Source organism: Mirounga angustirostris, unplaced genomic scaffold (assembly GCF_029215605.1).
Source record: "Mirounga angustirostris isolate CCGP_5_RB_7025 unplaced genomic scaffold, mMirAng1.0.hap1 SCAF_9, whole genome shotgun sequence".
NCBI lineage: Eukaryota > Metazoa > Chordata > Mammalia > Carnivora > Phocidae > Mirounga > Mirounga angustirostris.
In genome coordinates, this window is record NW_026991717.1 from 96,816,019 (window position 1) to 96,835,136 (window position 19,118).

Consider the following 19,118-nt stretch of genomic DNA (forward strand, 5'->3'; position numbering starts at 1 on the left):
ATCTAAGGATGTCATAATACCAAAGTAAACCTTTGGTGAAGCAAATTAAAAAAAAACAGAACTAAATTCTATTCATAAATCAGGATTGCTCAAATCCTGTACCCACTGAAAAGTTCAGAATAAAGAATAAAATAGGACAACGTTCAGGATATAACCTTAAGGTGAACCCTCTTTTATATTTAAAATTAAGTCTTTGTTTGAAACTTTGAAATAGGCTTCTTAAAGTCAAATTCATAAGTGAGACTGCATCCCTGATAACGTTCTAGAATTTACTCTCTAGCCAGGGTAGAAGCCTCAAACTTGTTCTAAGAATTGTGTCTCACAAATCTAGATGAATAGTTATTAAAGTTACAAGCAAGAAAGTCACTTTCTTTTTAGACACATATTTATCACCTGGCCAGAAGAAAGCAGAACAACAAATTTCTTAAACTGAAATGGTTGTGACTGATTTATAGTAATAGAATTTCAGTCTACAACATATGTAAGTTACACAACTAGAACAGCATTTAGAGAATTAGCAATAGGAGTCCTATAAGTGGGCCTGTCCTGCAAACCCTCAGTTTTAAGAGCAATAAGCTAGTTGACAGGAGTCTGTATAAAGGACATTTGGTGGTTAGAAAAGCCAGACCATCAGGTACCATATTGTTCTATGAGCCTCCCCCCTGACGCCCACTCCAAGCAGCACAGTCTTACCTGTTTCATTTTCTCCAGTTCATCTTTGAGAAGGAGGTTTTCCTGTTCCACAATATGAGTCTGTATTTTAACTTCAGATAGTTCTGCCTCCAGAGAAGACACTAAAGTAGAGGACTAAGTAGAAAAATTAGAAAGTCAAGTCACAGACATCTTCACGTAGCCTGGGGAAACTTACTAGATCCACAAAAGGCAGCAGTAAGTCAGGAAACCCTAGCCCCAATTCAGTAACACGCTGTTTTATGACCATTATCCTCGGTGAAACGAACCAAAGCTATCTTTTGAAAGACTGTGCACCCAAACGGTAGGAACATGATTTCTCAGGTGGGTTTTGCAGGTTTCTCCATTGCAAAGTTACTTTCTCTTGGGGGAGATAGTTTGAGACCATGAAAATCGTGTTCCTCCTGAAACTTCTTTTTACTTTAGTTTCTATCAGTGGATTTTGTCTACGACAGTTATTACCCTCGTGTTTGCCTGATGATGACTTTCTATTTCCTTCTTTCTTTCTACATTCATTAATTGGAATTCTGTGAGGAAGAGCTGTTATTTCTCCCCCATTTATTTAATCAATTTTTAATATCAGGATGTGCCCATACATATTTATTTCATTTTATATTTATCTTATGCTATACTAGAATTATTTATTTTGTTGGTCAAACCATTCCAGCTTTGGCCATTAGGAGCTCCTTCAGGTGGGGCTCTGTGTCCTTTTCATGTGCCCATCTTTTTTTAACACTTTTTTTCTTTCTGGCACCATGAGGTGATCTGGGCTCATCCTGAATTTTCCCTGCTCCAGGCCTGGAATCAATAATTTTTCCAAGGAGCCCTGGTTTCTTCTATAGGAGAATGGTGTTTAGAAACCAAGATTTGGGCACTCCATCCATATACACACATCTCTACCTCTATCAATGTGTATATATATTAAGAAACATGAGTTTATACTAATGCCTCAAATTCCAGTCCAACACCAGAAGGTTCCTTTTAGTTTCCTCATTTTCCTACTTGAAGCTTCCTTCTCCAGCAGTGAGAGATTCAGTTCTGTTGCCTGTAATCTATTTACTTATTTATTCAATTCTAATATACAGAGTTTCAGAATTACTAACTTAGCCCCATGAGAAACACATTTACGGACTAGATTATTACAGCATTTGTATATACTTCTTTCTATCTTTAGACCTACAGTATGGAGTCAGATAATAATTTCCAAATGACTTAATTCTTTTCTTCCCCACTGTAATTACGTTATCCATTTATAATAGTTAGGTTCAATTCTTAGTGTTTGCATTCCATGTTGGTATACCCTGCCATCTTGATCGATTATAATTGTGTTTATTTTGGGGTATGTGAAGAGTATGGAAAACACTGCTATGATTCTACAAGTCAGAGCTATGTGAAAAGATATACTCCCTTCCTTCTTCCCTTTGACACCATTCCCATTCCTCTCTTCCATCCCTTTCCCACCTACCCACTGTAGGTAACCATATCTTTAGTTTCTGGTTCATCATTCTTGGGTTTCTTTCACACAAATGCGCAAGTATATGTGTATTTTTTTCACGTCCTTGTCTCTCTTACATGAACAGAGGCATCCTATACACTTTTGTGCTTTTCTTTTTTACTTAACAGTATGTCCTGGAAATAATTTCATATCGGTAGAGGTCTCTCTATCTTTCCTTCTCTCCTTTCCTTCTTTCCTTTTATAGCTGCATACTACTACTATACGGTGTGACTGTATCCACCACATTTATCCAACCATTCTCCTACATATGAACATTTAGGTTGTTTCCAAGCTCTGTGTGTTATGAATATTCACATTGTTGGAGGTGTACTTTTAGGGTAAATCCCTAGAAATGGTATTGCTGGGACAAATGGTAAGCCCATCTGTAATTCTGTTGAAGAATTGGCAAATCTCCCTCCAGAAGGATAACCTCAGTTTACACCCCCACCAGCAATGTATAAAAGTGCCTGCTTCCCCAAAGCCTTGCCAACAGAAAGTCCTATTTTTAAATTGTTTCCAATCTCATAGTTGAGAAAAGATGTATCAGTGTTGTTTTTATTTGCAGTTTTCTAATTATGAGTGATTTGGGGCATTTTTCTTAAAGATTTTATTTAGTTATTTGATTGAGAGAAAGAGCGCACATGCATGAGCAGGGGGTGGGCAGAGGGAGAAGCAGACTCCCCACTGAGCAGGGAGCCCGACATGGGGCTTGATCCCAGGACCCTGAGATCATGACCTGAGCTGAAGGCAGATGCTTTAACCAACTGAGCCACCCAGGTGCCCCAGTTTGGGGTATTTTTTCCCACAGGCTTGAGGGACATTTTTAGCTTTTTTTTTTTTTTTTTTTTTGGTGAGTTATTTATTCATGTGTTTTTCCCAGTTTGCTATCAGATTTTGGTCCTAAGTCCAGGGATTTTTTAAAAAAAATAATTTTGCATCTTTTTTCTTTTTAAGATTTTATTTATTTATTTGACTGGGGGGAGAGAGAGAGAGAGCATAAGCAGAGGGAGCAGGAGGGACAGGGAAAAGGAGGCAGAAGCAGAGGGAGAAGCAGACTCCCCGCTGAGCAGGGAGCCTGATGCGGGGCTTGATCCCAGAACCCTGGGATCATAACCTGAGCTGAAGGCACTGAACCGACTGAGCCACCCAGGTGCCCCAAATCCATGGATTTTTTTTTTTTTTAAGATTTTATTTATTTGAGAGAGAGAGAATGAGAGAGAGAGAACACCTGAGAGGGGATAGGATCAGAGGACGAAGCAGACTCCCTGCCAAGTAGGAAGCCCGATGCGGGACTCGATCCAGGGACTCCAGGATCATGACCTGAGCCGAAGGCAGTCGCTTAACCAACTGAGCCACCCAGGCGCCCAAATCCATGGACTTTTAAGAGCTCTTTACATAATAGGGATATTAGCCCTACTCTCTGTGGTATGTGATGTGAATATTTTTCTCCCAGTTTGTGAATTATCTTTTGGCTTTGTGGTATTTTTTTTGCCATGAAAAAAATTTATTTTTTGCTTCTGGTTTATGAGTCACAGTTGGACAGCTTTTCTCTACACTAAGGTTAAAGACAAATTCATCCATGTTTTCTTCTAGTACTTATGTAGTTTTGTTTCTTATATTTAGACTCCTAATCCAATTAGAGTTTATCCTTATGTACAGTACAAGATATGCATCTCATTTTATCTGTTCCCAAATGTCTACTGAGTTGTCCAGGAACCATTTATTAAAAAAACAAAAAAAATCCATCTTTACCCCAGTGATTTGAGAAGGTACCTTTGTTATACACTAAGTTTCCATCTGTGCTGGAGTCTAATCCTAGACCTTCTTTTTTTTTTTAATTTTTTTTAAAGGTTTAAGATTATTTATTTATTTATTGAGAGAGAGAGAATGATAGAGAGAGAGCATGAGAGGGTGGAGGGTCAGAGGGAGAAGCAGACTCCCCGCCGAGCAGGGAGCCCGATGCGGGACTCGATCCCGGGACTCCAGGATCATGACCTGAGCCAAAGGCAGTTGCTTAACCAACTGAGCCACCCAGGCGCCCTCTAATCCCAGATCTTCTATTCCATGTATCTATTTGCCTATTCATTTGCCGGTACCACACTGTTTTAATTATTAAAACTTTGTATGTAAGAAATTTAATACCAGCATTACTTTATTTCTTGGGATTTCCTCCCCTAAGGCTGTAGGGTGGCTCTCCTCCATACCTGCACTCTACATTGTTCCAGTTCTTCTTTCCGATGAGACGCTCCTTGTTTCCATTTCTCAAATGCACTGGGTCCCAGCTCTTCCTCCTTCTGGCCCAGCATTTCTGCTAGACGTTGATTAAGTTCTTGCAGTTCTTTCTCATTTTGAGAGTTCTTTTGGCTAAGTTCTGTATTTTCCAAATCCAACTCTTGGTTTTTGGTTTTTAATTCTGCAATCTAATTAAAATTGAAATAAGTTTTACAAACAAGTTACCCTACTTCTACTAAAAAACAGATAACAGAGACTAACTGGTTCTTCCCCCTCCGTAGATAAGGTTTTATACATAGATATGTACATGTACACACACACACCCCCTTACTAATAGAACTAATACAGCACTCATTACTACAAACTCCATCAATTGGGAAATGTATGGAGAAGTGACAGACCCTTGGTTCAGTCTAACTCCACGGGGGCAGCCACTGTTCACAGCTGGGTCTGTATCCCTCCAGATTGGTTTCTACGTATATACAAAACTCATATGCACATAGAGGTTTTTCTCCTCTTTAAAACAAAAATTTGAATCATTTCAGATGTTTGGACAGCCTGCTTTTCCCACTTATAATTATATCTCACAGACTTTTATCATCTTTCTAAGTCAGTGTATTCGGAAACCACCACATGCTGTATTTTTTAGTGGTTATAGCATATTCTATGTGTTAAGACATTCCATAATGTATTTATCCATTCTCACACTGACAGACATATAAGTTTATCATTCTTTTCATTATGAAGAAACACAACAACCTTTTGAAAAATTCATTTATACATGGCAGCATTTTATATTTAGGATCATTTTCTTAGAAGTGGGGCTGCTGGGTTAGGAGGTCTGCATACACATCACTGTTTTGATAGATATCCCCAAAGTATCTTCCTCACAGTGCTACCAACTTATACTCCTACCAAAAATGTATGAGTACATTCATTTCTTCACCCCTTTTTAAAGAAGAGATGGTATCTTTAATTTTTGCTAATCTGAAAGATGAAAAAAGGAAAATTAATTTGCACTTCCCTAATTAGGCTATCTTTTTATACGTTGTATTTGTTTTTTCCTTTCCTTGACTACTCAAACCAATTATCTGTTTTTCAACTGGTGTTTTGCCATTTATTTGTAACAGTACAGAATATATTTTGGATGTTAGGACCTTGTCTGTTTTAAGTCCTGAAAATGCTCTTTACCCAGGATGTCCTTGTCTTTCGGCTATTTCAGACAGATTCTTAAATGGACTTTCCCTGCACAATTGCATGTTGTGAGATTACACACAGCACAAGCTATCTGAATACACTGCAATTCTATGCAAAGATAGACTGATGAAACATTACTCTAGATCTGTGAAACTGCGTCCTTAACTTTCTGGTTTCAATCACGGTGATAAAAGAGGAAGGATTACTTGAAAGAATGTGAGGGATAGAGCTAGTATTTCACAGATCGTTTCAGAGGTACCATCTCCCCATTCCCACTGATTATAAAGCTTGTATTAAGCCCTCAAAATCTAGAAGTAGTATATATATTATAATATTCACCAAAAAACAGAAACCTAGTTTAGAGTCAGCATGGGGTGAGTTTCCATTCTGAAACTCCAGATTTACAACTTTACTGTCATTAGCTACATGTTACTCTAGTAGCATATGCTATAAATTACAAACAAAGAAAACTTCAGAATCAAGAAACACTGGGAAATACTAAGTATCTCCTTACCTGTTTCTTTAAATTTTCAACCATCTTCTGAACTGCAGCTTTTTCCTGTTTTACAGTTTCTATTTTTTGCCTAAAGGGACAGTGAAAATATAACCTAAGAGTTAGGCTTTAAAAGTTGAAGAAAAACAGTTTTAGTCCTTGCAAAAATGCCTGAAGAAAATGTAAGTATATGTCTTACCACATTTCTTCCTGTGACCCATTTAATTTCCCTAATTTCAGGTTAGAAATGCTATCATCTTCATTTAAAGTAGTAATTTCATTTCTCAAAATAGAATTTTCTTCTTGAAGCTTCTCAGATTCATATCTGAATTACAGAGATTAAAAAAAAAAAAGTTATAACAAGGCAGTCATCTGGCATCTTTGGAAAATGCTTTCTAGTAACTTCCAATAAAACAAGCAGTCCATGCCCATTAAAAAGAGAAGTCAAAATTAGTAGACTCTTAGTAATGGAAGTCAAGCTATGACATATTGACTCATTTCTTTTGGGAAGTTAAGAATTTCACAAAAAGACGTTAGGGAAGTGTGGCTAAAACACTTGAGCACAGAGACAGGAATTGAGACTCTGCCCACCATGGTTGCTAATTTTTTTCAGCGGCAACCATACAGCTTTGAGCAAATAACTTCATTTATCTCAGTCTCAAGTCCTACTTGCTCTGGGCGCCGGATAAGCATAAGCCTAATACTAAGCTGTATAGCTTTAGTTACAGGCCTCAGGGTTCCTAGAGAAAGAGAATTCAGTACATAAGTCAAAGGACCACACTGAAATATGTACATTCATGTTTACTTTGTGATTTTTTTTCGGCTCATTACATTCTGATTTTTAGAACTAAAAATGGTCTGAAGAGGAAAAACTACATCTAGAATTACTTTGTTTCCTATCAAGATATTTCAGAAACATGTAATATTTTACAAGTTTTTTTTTAAACCAAATTTGCTAGAAGACAATTGCACTCATATAAAGTCAAGTGAGCAATGTTCAAATTAGTTTCATTTTTTATCTTTATTTCGAGCACATTTATAAGACTCTAATAGCTCTTCAATAAAATTCTATGTTCTAAGATGAATTTCCATTGTTTACAGAGAGTATGAGCCATGTACTTCAAGTGCTATGAGGGAAAAACTGTAAGCCACAAAGCATGACATTTTTCCTACATTAGTACAGGATAAGGGTTCTCATCTACCAAGTGAGTTAATAATAAACAAACGGCATTCTCAAAGAACACGTTCCATCACATGAAGAAAATAACTAACATTGAGCAAAAACCAAAACCAAAACCAAAACAACTATCGATCCAAATGAAACGCTAGAGAAAGAGTTAAAGACTTGACATACACTGATGATGCACATGGTTAAATGGCACACTCTCTCCATTATGACACCCCCAACGAACGACATTTATCTCCCATAGAGGAAGGGAATGCCTCCTAGGCCAGGTTATTCTATTTGTTAATGCGACACAGAAGCAGAAAGAAGTCTACAGTAGCGCTCTCTTCTCGAAGGCTAACAGGTTAGTTTCTCCAGGCAGAGCAAGCAGTGGGAGTTAGATGTGGTGAGGTGCTCTTGGGAGTCCAGGGAGCTCAGAAGGCATATACGTTACCTCAGAAGTTCAACTTTCTGTTGCATCTCACTGCACGTGATTTGCAAGTCGTGCATCATTGCCTTCAGCTCCTCCTCGTTCTCTCCTTGACAAGGTACACCTTTTTGCTTAACTAAAGCGGCGACTCTCTCCCTCAACTTCCTGGTCAGCTCTTGCAGCTTTTTTTTCTCCAGTTCTAACTCTGCTATCGTGGCCTGACGCGCAAGGTGTCTGTCTTGAAGGCCTAGGAGGGCAGTGTCTTCTTCCTCCGGTAAAACCTGGTTCTGTACTCGGGGCTGTTCTCCATGTGTCCGGACTCGTCTGTGTAGCCAGGCAATCTCACATGCCTGTACTCTTTCCAGAAGCTGTGTATTCTCCTGCTCGAGGTACTGGTGGTCTTGATAATGTTCTTCTAGGATACGGTGTACGTCCCTCACCTCGGGCACACACTCTTCCAGCGTCTGGTGGGGTTCGGGCACCTTCCCATCGGGCGGGACTTCCAGCTTAGCCAAGCGGGCTTCCCATAAGCAGCAGTCACGCTGGAGCGCCGCTCTGGCCTGCAGCTTCTCCAGCTCACCCTCAAGTCTCAAAACCAGAACATGCAGCTCCTCGTTTTCTCTCTTGACTTCACCGTAACTCTCTTCCAGGCTGAAGAACGTTTCCGTCGCCTCTTCCGCTTTCTTTAGCTCGTGCTGCAGTTTGAAAACTTCCGAAGTGAGCTCTGTGTTACTTTCGAGGGCTTCGTCGTAGCGCGTCTCCATCACTCGCAGCTCCTCCTGGAGACAGTCATTTTCCCTGCTGGCATCTTCATACAGCAGTTTATACTTGGGGGAAGCCTCGGGGATTCTCTCAAGCATCTTCAGTTTCTTTTTCAGCACGGCGACGTCAAAAAGGAGGTCCCGTTTCTTTTCAGAAGCTCGACTGCAGTCTGCACGCAGGATCGTTAGCTGTCCCTTAAGCTGACAAATCTGATTCTTCAGGTCCCAGGTCTCAGTCCTGGTCTCTTCGCTATTTTCGAGCTCGGAAAAACTCTCCATTGATGCTTCAGACTCCTCCATTTTGACCGCCCGTCTCTGAGCAGAGCCCGTCCCTGGACTGCCCAAATCCGGGGCCTCATCGTCCGGTAGGTCACTGAGGACGCAAGGTGGGCTTACACCTTCTACTTGTTTCATTTGATGTGGCAACAAAAAGGGCTCTGTTTGTTCCACAGAATTTCCAAATAGCCCAGTAGCTGGCTCATCAAAACAAGAAGACATTACCGAGCCCGGCTCTAATTTTTGCAGCTTCTGTTGCAATCTCGAAATTTCCGTGGCCATTTTCACATTTTCCTTCACTGCTCGCTCATGAGCTCTCTGCAGGCTTAAGAGGACATCTCCATTCTCTTCCAACAGCTGCTTTCCTTGCTGGAGCAGGGACATGGCTCCACTGCCTTCCACCGCCTCCCCTCCTGCCGTCTGGCAGCCATTCTCTCTCCTGGACGGAGGAGATGCCTCCTGCATTTCCTTAATTTTGTTCTGAAGCCTGGAGATGTCTGTGCTCATCTCAGCCCTCTCTTGGTCTGCTTTCTCACAGGTCACTCTGTGGACACTCTCCATGGCCTGCAGCCCGGACACCATCTCCTGCTCCTCCCGGTCCCGTTCCATTGCTAGCTTCTCCAGCGGCTGGCCGGCCAGATGCCCCGAGGCACCTGCCCGGCCCAGGACCTGCTCGCCGTCCCTCAGCTCCCTTTCACGACTGCTCTTCAGCTCAAGGATCTGGTCGGACAGTAGGCTTTGCTGACTTTCTGACACATTTCTTAGATCTTCCAGGTCTTTGAGTAGCTGCTCTCTTTCAACAACCATACTATTCAAATGTTCTTTGTAGGTTTTCTCCAGCATCTCTCTCTCCTGGGTCAGGACCAGAGAAGTGGCTTTCTCTCTTTGGAGAGTCTCTTTCAGCTGCTCCTGGGCTTCTGCACACTCCTGGGTGAGCTCGTCCTTCTCAAACTCCCACTGGGATCTCTCTTCAAGCTGCTGTTCCAGGAGCTCCTTCAGCTCGTGGTGGTAGTGCCCCTCCAGGCTTCGCAGGGCATTTTCACACCTCTCAGTGACTTTCTGACAATCAGCCTGACACTGGGCTTCTATCTGACAGGTTCTTCTAGTACACTCAGTTTCCATTTTTTCCCTAAATGTAGTCAACATACAGCATTACTGAAACTGCCACCAATTCGAGAAGCAAACAAAAAACAGTTCCCCATGCACAGAAGAAGTTGCCAGGCACACAATCTAAACGCTTTCTAAAAACGGCCCTCACTTATTCCTACGTAATTGATTTCTACAAAGACAGGATCTCATTTCTGAGAGCTAGGACTGGCAGCCATAATTAATTTATAAGACTTACCTCTCTCTGCACTTAGAGGGAAAATTTGGAAACCAACTTCTTTGGCATACTCCTGGGATGTGTTTGTTTATGGAAAATGTAAGCTGATTTTACATCAATGATCAAACGCATATTAACCTAATCCCTAACTTGGGAAATATATAAAATTCCTTCATTTTAATTAAGTATACATTGCAAGGACAGTAGTCCTATAAACCATACCTATTAACATAATCATTACATTTTTCCTTCTTATTTAATAAAGCAGCACCCAGTTAATCATAAAATGAAGCATCAAAGCCCTCAAATGTACCTGAGATTTCACGTGAGGAAGGTAAGCACAAAGCGGCATTTCACGCTTTGGGGAGGAATAGAACTTTACCCAGAATTTAGCTTACAAATAGCGTTTCTCGGACACAATAATTATTCTTATCTGGAACCTGAAAGGATACTTGTTGATACAAGAAATACGGTCTTTGAAAAAAACAAAACAGTTCCAATAACCCCAGGGTAGGCTTATGTCTGTGGGTAAATGGGCTGAGAAGCTAGAGTCTAGTCAAAGTCTCCTTAACTGACTGGAACTTCTGGTGCCCCCAAGGTATAGTGCCCTGGGTTTCTCCATTTCCCCTATTTTCTTACCTTCCCTCTTGAAGTTCCCTTTGGTGTTTTTCCAAGAGCTCTTTTCGCAACTCCTCTTTCTCAAGAGTGTGCTTCTCCATCAGGCTTTTAAGCTGCTCCTGGTGAAACTGTTCTAGTTCCTGAGTCAAGCCTCTCACTTTCTCTTCTGTCCAGGCACCATTTTGAATGAGTCCTTCTCTCTCTCGGTTAAAGCTTTCCTCTGCCTGCTCTAGGCTAGCCTTGAGTTCCAACTCATGTTCCAACCTCAGCTTCTCCTGCAGGTGAGTCTTTTCCTCATCCCACTTCTTTTGCAGTTCTTTTTTCTCATCCTCGTGTCTGCAGATAGTTGTATGCTGTGCCTCCTTGAGCACCCCAGTCTGGCCCTGAAGTTCTGTAATTTCATTTTTAAGGTCACTTATTTGTTTTTCTAAGACATGTACTTCATTCTCATACTTTTGCTTCATGTTCTCTTGCTCCTTTTCACAGGCAACCTTGGTTTCATCTAGCTGCTTTTCATAACGGTGCACCTAGGGTCAGAAAGCAAAACCACCATAATGTTACTCAACTCAAGGCCGTGGAAAGGTGATCAGGGCTGTAAGCTACTTTTTGCCTATGAGACATGAGACATTCTTCAGTTTTCCCATTTTAACAACTTTAAAACATGTTAAATAAGATATATTTGAGTCAAGCATAGTTTGCTTTCCTTTTTAACTCCGTTGAATTTTATTATTTTTTATATATATATATTTTTTTAAGATTTTATTTATTTGCGAGAGAGAGAATGAGAGACAGAGAGCATGAGAGGGAGGAGGGTCAGAGGGAGAAGCAGACTCCCTGCCGAGCAGGGAGCCCGATGCGGGACTCGATCCAGGGACTCCAGGATCATGACCTGAGCCGAAGGCAGTCGCTTAACCAACTGAGCCACCCAGGCACCCCGAATTTTATTATTTTTTAAAGATGTTATTTATTTATTTATTTGAGAGCGAGAGTGCACACATGCACACGAGCAGGGCGAGGGGCAGGGAGCAGAAGGAGAGAATCTCAAGCAGACTCCGCACTGAGTGGGGAGTCTAATGCAGGGCTCCATCCTATGACCCTGGGATCATGACCTGAGCCGAAATCAAGAGTCCAACGCTCAGCCAACTGAGCCACCCAGGTGCCCCAAATTTTATTAGTTTCTGAACAACTCCGATAAAAATGAGTAGACTTTCACATAGGTACCATTTGTCTTCCCAGGCATCCTGTCCAACTGTAGATGTAGGGTCTTAAACTAATTAAATTCAAATATTTCTTGAACACCTATCATAGGCATTCTGTGGGCTTTGTGGGGACACGATATTGGGTAAGATACAGTCCTGCCATCCAGGAGAAACCACCCTAGACGTGGTTTTGACAAGTACAAACAAGTATACCACAAGGCAGACTGAAAAATATAAAAGGTATAGAAAACAGAGAGCTATGATGTAACCTGGAGATCCAAAGAGGGAAAAATATCACATTTGGTCAAGGGTGTTCAGGAATGGGTTCATGCAAGAGGTAGCATTTGATATAAACTCTGAAAGGGAAGGAGAGTTTCAAGAGATAGAAAGAAATCACATAGCATGTAATAGCACGAACAAAAGAGGACAGTTTGACGAAGAACAGCCAACTACTGGTTTGACAAGAGAAGGTAAAAGAAAAGACTAAAAATATAAGTCGAAGCAACATCGTGGAGGGTTTTGGAGGTGAAGATTCAGAACTTGTACCTAATGCTAGCTATATCAAAGGGCTTTTTTGGTTTTATTAAGATGTTTTGGGACCAGTTGGAAATAATGTATTGGCCTTCAAGTTTCATGCTTGCTAGGGCTGAAGAGAATACATTCTGGAGAAATTCTCTCCTAGGAGGAAAAGGCCTCATGCTCAGCCTACGAAACCATCATGAGGAAGGGGGTTTTTGGTAGCCTCCAGACACAAGAGGAAATGCATAGAAGGTGATTATCTATGAGTAAAAAGAATTAAGAATGTCCTACATGCAAAAGCTTGTCAGAGCTCAAAGAAATGAGAGAACAGGATAAGAAGGACTTACTTTTTCTTCAAGCTCCAGTCTCAAGCGACATAAGTCCCTGTGATGTTGTTCTTTCATCTGTTCAATGACCAGCTCCGCCTCGATGCTCATATTCAATGGATTGCATTCTTCAGAACCAAGCCCTGAAAACACATGGGATCTGTTGACCCTGCGGCAGGTTCTTTCAATAACACAACTGGCATCTGAGGAGGGACATCCAGTTAAACTAAGGAAAAATTTTCAGCCTAAATTACCACTAATGAGATCTACTAGGAAACCATAGAAGCCAAGAGGTTTCTTGTTTTCAAGTATTAAAAATGAAGGTGAACAGGCAGTACGGTAAGACTGTTTCATGTGCAGACTCTGTGCCAAACCTTAATAGAATCCATCTTTTTGAAGAGTAGGTGGGTAGGGGTAGGGGTGGAAACTGTTCAAAGGTGACCTTCTAAACGAAAATGCTGTGGACTGAGGTAACTTGGTGAAACCAACCAGCCTTCTATCCATCAGACAAACTAGCAGAGGGCAGCGTGGCAGAAGATGCCCGGAGGCATTACCTTCATGGGTCAAGATCTCAAACCCACCACTCAGTTACAGAAGATTGAGTATTATAATATTGATTTCCTATAGTGCAAGTGGAACCCCATTTTAAATTATCAGCTAAAATTTTAAAAAATAGGGCATTGGTTAGGAACCTAGATATGGGCAGTTTGGGAGAAAAATTCTCAACTCATACATATGGGTTCACTTCCACAACTGCCCATCATGGCAACTGAGAAGAACACTGAAATGTGAAGCATAAATTGGAGGCTGAGCCAGTACACAGACAAAGTGATGATGTCTAATACTGTGTGGAAATCTCCGAAGGCAGGGGACTCAAAAACGTTTTTCCTGTGGGGGCCCATAGGCAGATGGGAGAAAGGGCCTGTCTGGCATCTCGGATTGACAGTCTTGCCTTGGAGTTTCTTTTCATCTATTCTTTCTTTTCAGTTGGCATATCCCCAACTGAGAAGAGATACTTGGGGTGTAAGCAAACCCAAGATGGCACAGCTTCACACACCTATGAGGAGGATGCCCAACACTACAGAAAAAGTTCCAGAAAAGCTTCTGAGATGCATCATACGATCCGTTGGGCTCCATCCTCACACTACAGTAAGGCTACCGACCGCGTACTTAGAACCACAGGAAAGGTCTTCACCCAGTCCCCTCCCCAATCCCTTATTTATTCTACAATGAATAGATACGAAGAGTAATAAACAAACCTTGTAAGGACTGTACTTCTGTAGCAGTGGAGAAGACTATAACAGAAGAATTTATTATGAGCCCCTTCTGAAATTCAAACTCAGGACAGGGAGGAAAGAGGCAGAATAGCAGGAGGGAGGAAAAGAGCTAATAACGCATGGAGCAGGGCTGCCAGACAACTCTGCCTTTCCACCTCGCCACCCAAAATCCTCCTCAAAGGCGCAGTCAACCAACACTTATTTATTTGTTGTTTTACAGAGACAATGCTGATATTTAACAAAGCCGGCGTGAGAAAACTGAATCCTGGTTTCTGGTTGCCCTGGTCTCCCAAACCATCACCATCCCCGTGAGGCACTCCTTAAGAAAGGGAGGATTCAAGAGCTCAGTGCCTGAATTCTTACACTCCCAAGGCCTTAGATTCTCAGACTTGAGGACAGTTTTTTTGTTTTTTTTTTTAAACAAAGCAAATATCCTTGTGGTTTGATTTTTCCATTCCTTTGCTGGTACACATAAAAATCAGAAATATTTTCAGAAAGACTTTAAAGACAAATGAAAAAACAGACCACAAGTGAAATAGCTCAAGAAAATATTGCCAGGGTTTTTCTGTTTAGTTTTTGTTGGTTGCCAAAGTTGTGCAATTTTACATTCAAACATGTCCCTAACAGTAAAAACCAAAGGCACAGCCTCTGAAAAGATGATGTCGGAATGGCTTACTCTGGTCAGGCTCGATGCAACCCGTGTTAACATCAAGTTCTTCTGACAGTGAGTTCTTCAAGGGAAGTCTCAACACTTTGCCTTGTGTGCGAAATTCTTCCAGCTCAGACTGGAGTTCATCCACTTGGTCTTGTAATACCTCGAATTTAAAAACCAACACCAGTCTTATAGCACAAGCAGCAAAAGAAAAAGTAAACAACATCACCAAACTAAAAACTTTTGTTTCGAAGAGTATCATGAAGGTAAGAAGACAACCCACAGAGTGGCAGAATAGTTTTTGCAAATTATGTGGTCTGATAAGGGACTTGTAACTAGAATCTATAAGGAACTATTACAACTCAATAATAAAAAGACAATCCATTTAAAAATAGGCAAAGGATTTCAAATAGACCTTTCTCCAAAAGAGATATGCTGAAAAGCACTTGAAGAGATACTCAAAATCTTTCGTCATCAGGGAAATGCAAATAAAACACCCACCACTTCATAACCCCTAGGGATGGCTCGACTCCAAAAGACACAGCAAGAACTGTTGGCAAGGATGTGCAGAAACTGGAACTCTCACATTGGCGGGAGTGTAAAACGGTACAAACCCCTTGGGAAAAGTTTGGCGGTTCCTCCAAAGGTTAAACACGCAGTAATCTTATAACCCAGCAATTCCCCTCCTAGATATATACCCAAGAGAAATGAAAACCTATCCACACAAAAACCTGCACACAGATGTTCATAGCAGCATTATTCATAACAGACTAAGCCCAGTGTTCATCAACTAGTGAATGGATAAATGCGGTATAACCATACAAGAGAATATAACGCAGCAATTAAAAGAAGTGCTGATACATGCTACAACATGGATGAACAATGAAAACGTTACAGTAAGTGAAGGAGGCCAGTGGCAAAGGACCACATGTTGTATGATTCTGTTTATGTGAAATGTAAAGAATAGGCAAATCTACAGAGACAAAAAGTATATTATTAGTTGCCTAGGGAGTGATTACAGCTAAGTGGAACGGGAGTTTCTTTTTGGGGTGATGAAAATGTTCTAACCTCGATTATGGTAATCATTGTACAATTCTGTGAATATACTAAAAGATACTGAACTATACCCATTAAATGGGTGAATTGTATGGGTGAATGGTATATAAATCTATTTTTAAAAAGAACACTGAATGGATTTGGGGGATTTGGGGAATTTGGGGAGAGAGAGGACAGATTTTACTAAAGAAATCATAACTTTAAAGATCTATAAGGAAAACACCTCTACGTGATTAGAGCCAAGAACCAAACCTTAATTGTAAAAGTGGCATTGTTTCATTTCTTTTCTCAAAATGTGCACGTGTATTTCCTGGGAAGGCAGGCTATAAGCAACCTCATAAGGAAGTGATTATTTTCCTCATTTCTGGACGAGTACAATTTTCATCTAAAGTAGTTAGAACTGTTATATTTTCCCTTGTTAAAATCAGTAAGTGTTTGTGATTTAAGGAAAAAAAATCCCAAATTCCTAAACTTAGGAGAGTTACTTTAAAAAAAAAAAATCAAAGATTGCTATTATTTATAAGGATGTTTTTGTCTTTTCTGGTAGGGATTTTTTTTTTTTTTTAATGTTATGTTAGTCACCATATAGTACATCATTAATTTTTGATGTAGTGTTCCATGATTCATTGTTCACGTAAAATACCCAGTGCTCCGTGCACTACATGCCCTCCTTAATACCCAACACCGGGCTAACCCATCCCCACACCCCCCTCCCCGCATTAAAACCCTCAGTTTGTTTCTCAGAGTCCATAGTCTCTCATGGTTTGTCTCCCCCTCCGATTTCCGCCCCCTTCATTTTTCCCTTCCTTCTCTGTGTTATTCCTTATGTTCCAAACATATGATAATTGACTTTCTCTGCTTGACTTATTTCACTTAGCATAATCTCCTCCAGTCCCATCCATGTTGATGCAAAAGTTGGGTATTCATCCTTTCTGATGACTGAGTGATATTCCATTGTCTATATGGACCACATCTTCTTTATCCATTCATCTGTTGAAGGGCATCTTGGCTCTTTCCACTGTTTGGCTATGTGGACGTTGCTGCTATGAACATTGGGGTGCAGGTGCCCCCTCTTTTCACTACATCTGTGTCTTTGGGGTAAATACCCAGTAGTGCAATTGCTGGGTCATAGGGTGGCTCTATTATTAATTTTTTGAGGAACCTCTACTGTTTTCCAAAATGGCTGTACCAACTTGCATTCCCACCAACAGTGTAAGAGGGTTCCCCTTTCTCCACAACCTCTCCAACATTTGTTGTTTCTTGCCTTGTCAATTTTTGCCATTCTAACTGGTGTAAGGTGGTATCTCAATGTGGTTTTGATTTGAATTTCCCTGATGGCTAAGGATGATGAACACTTTTTTCATGTGTCTGTTAGCCATTTGTATGTCTTCTATGGAGAAGTGTCTGTTCACGTCTTCTGCCCATTTTTTGGACTTGATTATTTGTTTTTTTTGGGTGTTGAGTTTCAGAAGTTCTTTATAGATCTTGGATACCAGCCCTTTGTAGTGTCATTTGCAAAGATCTTCTCCCATTCTGTGGGTTGCCTCTTTGTTTTGTTGACTGTTTCCTTTGCTGTGCAGAAGCTTTTTATCTTGATGAAGTTCCAAAAGTTCATTTTCGCTTTTGTTTCCCTTGCCTTTGGAGACGTGTCATGAAAGAAGTTGCTCTGGCCAATGTCGAAAGGTTATTCCCTATGTTCTCTAGGATTTTGATGGATTCCTGTCTCACATTGAGGTTTTTCATCCATTTTGAGTTTATCTTTGTGTATGGTATAAGGAAATGGTCCGGTTTCATTCTTCTGCCTGAGGCTGTCCAATTTTCCCAGGACCATTTACTGAAGAGACTGTCCTTTTTCCATTGCATATTTTTTCCTGCTTTGTTGAAGATTATTTGACCATAAAGTTGAGGGTCCATATCTGGGCTCTCTATTCTGTTCCCATTGGTCTATATGTCTGTTTTTGTGCCAGTTCTGGTAGGAATCTGTGATGATTTACTGGCTAAAGACTTGAGTGGTTTTGCTTTATTTGCATTTTGTGAATAAAATAAGGAATGTATTCAGAAAAAAACCCCAAAAACCACAGGACAAAAGCAAATTACATCAGATTAGGTCTGCAGTGTTTGATTAAGGCATCAACATGACCACATATTTCTCCACTTGGAATAAAACTATATTCTCCTCTAAGCACTAGCAATTTCTGACCTAGATAAGGCAGACTTAAATGCAGTTTGCCTGATTCCCTAATATTTTGGGGATACTAGATAATAACACCTAACATTTGGGTTAAGTGCTTACTAATGTTCCAGGCTCTGTTCTAAGCACTTTACAAATATTCACTCATTGACTCTTCTCAACAACCTACTGAGAGGGTACCCTTATGTTTACCAATCTTACAGATGAGGAACTGAGGCACCCACAGATTATTAAGTGACTTGCTTATGGTCACTAGTAAATGGTGAAGTGGGATTTGAACCCAGGCCCTCTTCCACGTATTAGGTTCTCTTTAGTCACTCACCCTGCACTGCTGCTCATATTCATTTCTCATCTGCGTCAGCCTCTCTTCTTGCAGAAAGAATTCAGCACTGCTGGGATCAAGGTCACCAAACTAGAAGAGGAAAAGGACATAGTTTTCATTTTCCCCAAGTGTCCCTCTTAGACCTTTAACCCACCAAAGGCCCCACTTTCTGGTGTTCACGCAGAGTATGGTCTCTTGAGTATGAAAGGAATGTGACATTTAAGCAGAACATTACCAACTGGATGATGGGAAGAACATACTAGAGTGATGTGTTCAACTAAGGCAGGGATCACTTCTCAGTGCCAGGCAATGTTTCCTTCGTATCCAAGCTCTGAAATTACATCCCTGCCAAACCGACGGCCTCCTTGAACCATCTAAATACTTCCCTCATAGACATTTCCTTGGTGGCATTGCTTCTACTCTTTTGAGTAAACTACACTTTGGGCTGCGTGTCAGGAGATCAAATTTAAACAGATTTACCTTTTCTGCTAACACGTTTTCCAAATTTCGCTGGAGTTTGTTTGTCAGATTCTCATACTCTGCCAACTTCTCTGCATTTTCCAGAAGCTCATTTTCTAGACGACTGTTTTCCTGAAGAAATTTGGGGAAATTAAATGGACACTGAACTAAAAATAAGCAAACTGTTGTATCTTTTTATAGGATGCATAAATTCGTGCCCTAGATTGAGAGAATTTGTTCATCTTCAAAGTTTCAGTAGATTAGAGAGGACAAAAGTAAATATAAAAAAATTGATATTTATCTTATAACCCAAAAGTCTGCCTCCTCTTTCTTTGATCCTACAGAATGATGCTAATATGGCAGCAACTAGCAGTCACATGTGGGTAGTGAGCACTTGAAATATGTGTATAGCACAAACTGAGATGTACTCTAAGTA

General features: G+C 40.6%; 1 protein-coding gene across 7 annotated transcripts in view; it reads right to left on the reverse strand.

The window, feature by feature from the left end:
• The window catches only part of NIN (ninein), a 97,766-nt gene that overhangs the window by 24,793 nt on the left and 53,855 nt on the right, over positions 1–19,118 (reverse strand). For 6 of the 7 annotated variants that reach the window (XM_045900826.3, XM_045900825.3, XM_045900829.3 and 3 more), the window contains exons 13-22: positions 18,704–18,814; positions 18,224–18,313; positions 14,679–14,817; positions 12,747–12,868; positions 10,703–11,208; positions 7,727–9,868; positions 6,307–6,432; positions 6,129–6,198; positions 4,390–4,605; positions 694–807 (exon numbers count right to left, since the gene is read on the reverse strand). In XM_045900826.3, coding sequence (XP_045756782.1) covers positions 694–807; positions 4,390–4,605; positions 6,129–6,198; positions 6,307–6,432; positions 7,727–9,868; positions 10,703–11,208; positions 12,747–12,868; positions 14,679–14,817; positions 18,224–18,313; positions 18,704–18,814 — 3,636 coding nt within the window. The remainder of the gene's footprint in view (positions 1–693; positions 808–4,389; positions 4,606–6,128; positions 6,199–6,306; positions 6,433–7,726; positions 9,869–10,702; positions 11,209–12,746; positions 12,869–14,678; positions 14,818–18,223; positions 18,314–18,703; positions 18,815–19,118) is intronic. The other variant, XM_045900830.3, reaches the window with a different exon arrangement.